General features: G+C 51.9%; 1 protein-coding gene across 3 annotated transcripts; it reads right to left on the reverse strand.

Annotated features, from left to right (window-relative positions):
• Positions 1-354: 354 nt before the first annotated feature.
• LOC148410014 (prolyl 4-hydroxylase subunit alpha-1-like) lies at positions 355-6,468 on the reverse strand. Of its 3 annotated transcripts, none has more exons than XM_088438543.1 (15): positions 6,307-6,467; positions 5,051-5,119; positions 4,898-4,994; positions 4,675-4,826; positions 4,470-4,607; positions 3,416-3,661; positions 3,149-3,303; positions 2,895-3,071; positions 2,726-2,781; positions 2,407-2,506; positions 2,280-2,333; positions 1,923-1,985; positions 1,781-1,849; positions 848-944; positions 355-677 (listed from the first exon to the last, which is right to left on the reverse strand). In XM_088438543.1, the coding sequence occupies exons 1-15, from the start codon at positions 6,440-6,442 to the stop codon at positions 607-609; spliced, it is 1,680 nt and encodes a 559-aa protein (XP_088294669.1). In that variant the 5' UTR covers positions 6,443-6,467; the 3' UTR covers positions 355-606. The 3 variants fall into 3 exon arrangements, with proteins under 3 accessions (XP_088294669.1, XP_088294672.1, XP_088294671.1); XM_088438546.1 differs by lacking the exon at positions 6,307-6,467 and adding an exon at positions 6,001-6,062; XM_088438545.1 differs by lacking the exon at positions 1,923-1,985 and having other exon boundaries at positions 6,307-6,468.
• Positions 6,469-6,941: the final 473 nt, after the last annotated feature.

Below are 6,941 nucleotides of genomic sequence, written 5' to 3' on the forward strand. Positions count from 1 at the left end.
TAACTGTAATGAAACGTAATTTAAAAGTAGTTTATGAAATGGTTCCATTAATTCAAATATTAATGACCCATCGCATGCATTAATTATTTAAACATTTGTCATGAAACATTTAATTAATGACACCTTTGAATGGTACATTTGGTGAATTTTGCCACTTTGGCTCCTTCATATAGCGCAGCAAGGCCAGCGTCCTTTCAGTACGTCAGTTCCCGACGACAAGGGAGGATGCGGCGCGGGCCGCCATTCGGAGGGATTACCGACCAAAAAAGGCTCAGCGGGGCCGAGCTCCATGACGCCGCTCGAGCCAAATCGCCTAATCGGCGAGGATAACGGCCGGATGCAAACAAGCCCAAGTGGGAGGAAAAACCTTTAATTGAAGGTAAGCGAACAAAAAGGCAGTGGCAGAAAAAGGCATTGAATTCGTCGGGCGGCAGACCGGAAATTCGGATGGATAGATTTTTTGCGCTAAGCCACGCGTGCTCACTTTGCACCTTATTCGTTCGAAGCGCCTGTGCCAAAGGCTCTTTCGAAACAAGACGGCGCGGTCAGCGTTCTACTAATATTACAAGATTGAGTGGCTAGGGTGAGGGTGAAGTCCACACGCGTTCAGCCGGACATTTGCAGGCCGCAGCGTCTCCTGAACTCCTGGCCTCGCTCGTGCAGCCACTTGTTGGCCACTTGGGGAGACAGACCGCAACCGTTTATTAGGGGATATGGCTTTCTTACTGACTTTCTTTCTCCGGGTACCGTGGACATTTCCTTTTCTACTTTCAATAATAAACGTCTGAATTACTTTTGCTATGCTAAAGTGTGGATGGCGGCCCATGTTCAAACGTGTGCAGCTCACCCCACTTGCTCCCCACCAGGACGGGGCAGGCGGCATGCAGGGTGGTCGGGTCTTCCATTCCGCTGGGCTGCAGGTTGTACCAGAACACGGCCGAGCCCTGAGCGGACGGACACCGTTGTGTCATTCGAACCTTCCGCGGACGCACGCCGACCACTTTGTTCGGGACGCCCGGGACGAGTCCGGGACGCCGCGCGCTCACGCCGAGATTTGAATCTTTCGCGACGGGCCGACCAGTGATGGAATGCTTTCAAAAAAAAAAAAAAAAAAAAACGGCCAATTAAAACTGTCTGAATTCCAATTTGAGATGGACGTTGCGTCAGGCGTTTTCGCTTACTCAAATATGTTTCCATCCGCTATATTGCTGCATCTGTCTCGTACAAATCGCAGCCCGCAGTCAATGTGACAGGCGTCACTTTACAGCGCTACGAAAAAACATCTTCATTTTCAGCCAATTAACCGGCTCGCTTCACTTCAACAGTCGTTTTTTAAATTCCCCGATCAAAGAGGTTTTTTAGTCAACGCAACATTTAGTGGATGCAAACGTTAACGAAAGCGTTTCCCGAAGTCGTAGGACAGGCAAGTTTTCAATTCGAACCGCCATCCGCCATCCAGCGTCAAGTAAAGCACGATAATGCCATCCGGTGGACATGATTGCTAATTGCCCTTTCCTCCCCTGCATTTCCTCAGATGCAGGTTCATTAACATGCAGTATTTCAAGCCCTTAGTTGCACTTATATTCATTTGAAAAGTCTACAAAAAACAAAAATATATAAATACATATAAGACAGAAGTAAACCAGCGCCTGAAGAATGATTGACGGCGGAAGGTTGGGCGACGGACCGACGATGACAGAAAGGGGGCGGGGCTCTGACGAAGTTGCCTACATGTGGTAAGGAGTGGACGCTGTGCGTACCGTAAAAAAAGAAAGCAAACCTTGACGGGCCAAGCAACAGCACCCGCTATGGGGAAGACGGTGGCGCCCCCTGCCTGCACGTGGCTTATCTGCGGAACACAAAGGTTAAAGAGGAGGAAAAGGGGGGGGGGGGCAGGTCGGAGTCTAGTGTGCTTTACTGACATAAGTCAGCCAGGTGGCTACTCGCTCCCCCTCCTGCAATCTGTAAGCGTCAAAATTGCGGCCCTGTCAAAACACCACACCGAGTATTAGATTGATTCGCGTAAGCGTTTTCATTCAAGCGTTTTCGACGCCGTCCTTCCACTTGGGCCGATCCGAATCAAATCGCCCTTTTTGGACGCCTCTTCAAAATGGGCCGAAGCGCTGGCTTTTTTTCTTGACTTTCAGTCATCGGGCGTCATTAACGAAACGAGTGTTTCATCGCTCGTTAAATGTTGAACGTTAGTGCCGTTTTGCATTTCTGAGCCAGCGCAAAGTCTAAGGTCCCGATTACGCTTTCAAACGACGGCTCGGATTTACCAATTGAAAGTCGTAATGAGGTTCGTACTGTCCTCCCACGCCGTAGTTGGCCACCTGCGCAAAGAAAGGCAAAGTCCCGCTGTTCCTTCACGTCTTGCTTCTCGGTTGGAAAAGCCCAACTTTTCACCTGCAAGCTCTCTGCGCTGGCCATGTCCAGGCCCGTGATGTCCTCTATTCTCTTGACCATCTTGGCCAGCGCCGGGTGCTGGTCGTCAGCCAGCCAGGTGCTGTGGCGCCGAATGTTAAAAAAAACAAAAAAAAAGGTTAAAAAACTGAAAAATAACCCCACGAGACAGCGCTTGTGGAATTGGGCGTATCCTCTCAAATAGGTCGCATTCATTTGTACAGGTTTTAACATGATATAGCCTGGTCTCCTTTTTCAAAATTGGGGGGAAAAAAACGCCCCTATGCGCAAGACCCCCGCGCCCCCCGTCGGTCGTCCTTACGTTTGCGAAATCCTGCTAGGAGTTGTTTGACCTTCGGCCACTTTTGAGCGTCGGAGCTAGCGGGGCCGCGAGCCGTTGTTGACAGGAGACGAAGCCAGAGGGGGGAGAGACGTCCAATTAGGCAAAGAGCGGGAAAGAACTTTTCAAAATAAAAGCTCGGCGGACCCACATGGGGTCTGGCCAACGTTTTGATGGTTTCCATCTCGGGTTCCGACGCAAAGTCATAGTAGCGAACGAGGCGGGGTCGGTCCCACAGGTCTTCCTCTTTGAAGGGAGCGATCAGAAGGTTGGGATGCCCGCCGTTGTCGTGGTAACGGCAAAAGAGGCGACTCCGCCTGAGCGCCGTCTGCCGGAAAGACGGGAGGGAGGAGCGCTCGCGGGGACTCGGCGGCCCGGGCCCGGGACGGACGGGCCTTTCCTCACCATTCGGGCGCCCTCGCCGCGACACAGCCGCTCGTACTCGGCGCCGACGCCTCCGTCCTCGCCGGCCGTCCCGGGCGCCTCCTCGCCCGCCTCCCGTTTGGCCAGGATGTCGGAGACGTGCTTGATATTCTGGTTGATTCGGTGGTTGCTCGGATCTAAAAAACAAAACGCAAAAACAAAAACGCTTCCGTGTCCCGGCGACCGTCCGGCGTTCCGCTCGAGAGGGAAGCTTTGAAAATATGCGGGACACCCGTGAGGTCTGCTCACCGATCTCCCTGAGCTGCTCGAGGGACTCCAAGGCTCTCTCCATATCTCCTTGCTTGTAGACGGAGTAGCTGTAGTGGTCCAGCAGGGTGGGGAGGGCCACCGTCGCCGGCGTCTCGCCCTGCCGCATCTGCCGGAGCGCCTGGAGCATCCACAGCGCCGTGTGGTAGAAGTCGTCGCCGTTCAGGGCCACGGTGCCCAGTTCGTAGCAGTCGTCCACCGTCAGGCTGCTTGGGAGCAGGTAGCTTCCTGGGGACGGGAGGGAGGGAGGGAGGGAGGGAGGGGATTGGACGTCGTACGCACTATACGGAGATGGCGCCGCGACTTATTTTTTTAGCGCGGCCCGGAAGGGGGCTCCTCCCACCTTCTGAAGGTTTCTAATCCCCCCCAGTTTTTCCTTCCTCTTCCGGGCCGTTTGTTCAGGTCGTCTTAACCCTTTACGGCAGGGCCCGTCAAACCCATTTTTGTCGCGGGCCATTTTGTAGCGAGGACTTCCTTCGTCGGGCCGATGAGTCGTTTTTAAATGATCTCATAGTATTAGACCTAATCAGACGTAAAGCATTCTAGTTTGTTCATTTATTGTTTATATTACTGGAACAGAACAAACCAAAAAATCTCAACTTTATTTTTCATGATACACGACAAGCTAGAGTTTAGCAAGGGTCGTGGAAACCTACATGATTTGCTTTCGCGGGCCACATAAAATGACGCGGCGGGCCGTGAGTTCGACACCTGTGCTTTACGGGGATGCGTGCGCGTTCGCAACGCGTTCGCTTACATTTGGATGATGTCGCCGACCGAGTTAGGACCGCTCGGCACACCCCCCTTTTTGGATCTTACGAGATGGCTCTCAGAACGCCACTTCAAAAAGGGAAGGCGAACCAATGCTCCCCAAAGAAACTTTTTCGAAGTGTTGCAGCTGGGACGATTACAAACCATTTGGCAATCATCGCACCGCGTTGCGCTTCTACTTTTAGTGCGGTACGTTCTTTGAACGTTTACGCGGACTTGAAATCAGAGAAGAAAGAAAAGCAAAAAGCGGCCTGGGCTCGCTCACCCGGCAGCTCCCCTTTGGCCAGGGTGTCCGTGTCCAGCCGGTACGTGTCCTGCAGCCGCAGGAGAGCTACGGCCGCCCCCGTTCGGTCCTCCTGGTTGGGGAAGTCCTCCTTCTTGGTGGTCATGTTGGACAAAAAACCTGAACCCCAAGAGGCGGCCCGTCAAAGTCCGGTCTCCCCTCGAGCCGGCGGACTGCGGCTTTTCACCGTTGGACACGTCGCTGACGACCAGGCTCTCCAACTCCATCCAGTCCGTGTTCAACCTCTTGAGAAGTTTAAAGGCGTTCACGGGGTGGCCCAGGAAACCTTCGGGGTCCTGGTCCGCAGACGCCGACTGCTCGGACAGCTTCTCGGCCCACCTGAGCGCACGCGCGCCGCGGCCCGGTCAGGCGACCTGCGGCAAACCTCGGCGTATTATGAGGTCTTCGACCTTTTGACGCTCTCCAGTTTGTTTTCCTCCGCTCGGATGTAATCCTCCAGCGAGGCCAGCAGGTGCCGCTCGGCGTGCAGCAGATCCGTCATGTGACCTGGTCGCGAGACCTCGCGATATGATAGCAAATCCGAAAAGGCGCCGCAGACTCACCTATGGAAGAGAAGAACTCGGCCGCCAAGATGCCGATGAGCGTCAACACCAGGAAACGGACCTCCATGTCTGAATGAAGATGCTTGCTTACTATTGGTTGCCTGAATGCCATCAGCTCCTCGCGCGACCCGGCGGAACGCTTTGCTTGGCCGCGTAATCCGCCGATCCGTTCAATTCAGATTCGGATGGCGCGAAAGTCTTGAAAGTCGTGAAAGCTTTACAATGGATGCGTTGAGCTAGATCGTGTCCAGTGTGCATTTGGGTTCGAGGAACCGCCATTCAATCTTCGCAGACGCCTCGGCGCCATATCCAATGTAGCGAAATGACAATAAAACGCTCGACCGCTCTAATAAATGTTGAAAACGCTTCCGTTATGGTTGGGTACAAACCAAGTACTAGCGTGACTGCCAGCCGGCCGGCAGGTGTTCTGCTCCAATGCCAGAAGGTTCCGAGTTTGCGTGTCATTTCAAACCGGTCGTCCGTTTCGTGACATCAAAGTGGCAAACTTCAAAGATAAAAAATGCAGCTGCTTGCGTGGCAAAAAAATGGCGGAGCGCACAAAGTTCCGCTCGCCTTGATGAGCCTCCCGACTGGTTTCCAAAGCAGTTAGCGTCTTTGCTAGCCTCTTTTCACAAAGCGGTACGCTACGCAAAAACGCGCAACCTCGTCCAAGACGTAAAAGTCAAAAGCCGAACAAGGCGTGAAAATCCACGTCAAAGTCTTTTTGGCTCGCGTACAAAACGCAAAAATATCTCCATCCGCTTAAGAAGTCAAAAGCAGTCAAAATACATGAAAGTCTTATTTGAATTCAGTCATTTTTCCAAGACTTTTTTTTTTTCAAAAAGCGGTACAAAAAGGCAAATATTTCAATCCGGGTGGTCAAATTCAAAAGATATCAAATGCACTAACATTTATTTGCACCGAGTACTAAAATGTACTTGATTTCCCACCTGTCCAAGCTTAAGACTCCCCACTTCCAGTCCACCGTGTCAGCTTTGTCAAAATATTTCAAAGTCACCGCAAATAAAAACGTCCTTTTTTTTTCTTCCCCACTTCCTGTCCGCCGTGTCAGCTTTGTAAAATTATTTAAGATTCACCGCAAATAAAGTCCTTTTTTTTTTTCTAACCCATTCACTTTTTCAGTCCTCTATCGGCAGCTGTTTTGACAGCATTTTGATTTTTTTTCACCGGGGGAAAAACCCATTTCGTTTCTATAAAGCGGCTCAAATATTTGGGCGTGCCAAACACGAACTCACCCGATGTCACGTCGGTCCCGGTCGGGCCTGTCCTCGTACTGGCGAGCCGAGAGGGCGAGCGGGATCGCCCTTCTTCGTCAAACGTCAAAGATCTCTCTTGTGCTTTGTAACCTTTGTGACACGCCCACGCACACATCCGCTAACGCGCGCGCTCACTCGCTCGATACGGTTCATTTTTCAAGGCTAAAAAACATCGACAAAGTGCCAAAACCAAAATTGGGAATCTAAAATAGAACGCGGTTGCCATCTACTGGCGCTTATGTATAAGTAAAGCCGCGGTCAAGCTCGGAGTTCACTGGGGAAAAACATCAGACGCGCCCGTATGCACCAAAAGTCATCGACGGCGTGGGATGAGTGACAAATCTCGACACGCTCTTTACCTCATTCAATGCCGAGGCCGAATTTTCACGTTTTTTTTTTTTAAAGAGTCCTGATATTAAGTCCTAGATCCTCAGGTATCGAATGTACTCCGGTTCCCTCAGCCACGTCGCGCGTGCCCCCCCAAAATCTTTGAAGTACACCGTATATATTTTTCGTCTTTCCGGGACGCCCGTGTTGAAAATATGGAGGACAGCGGGACTTTGAATTTTCAGCCAGCGTCTCGTCAGTTGGATCGCGTCCGGCCGCCCTCGTCC

The sequence above is a fragment of the Hippichthys cyanospilos genome, chromosome 17, assembly GCF_059441005.1.
Source record: "Hippichthys cyanospilos isolate Australia breed blue-spotted pipefish chromosome 17, RoL_Hcya_1.0, whole genome shotgun sequence".
NCBI classification, from domain to species: domain Eukaryota; kingdom Metazoa; phylum Chordata; class Actinopteri; order Syngnathiformes; family Syngnathidae; genus Hippichthys; species Hippichthys cyanospilos.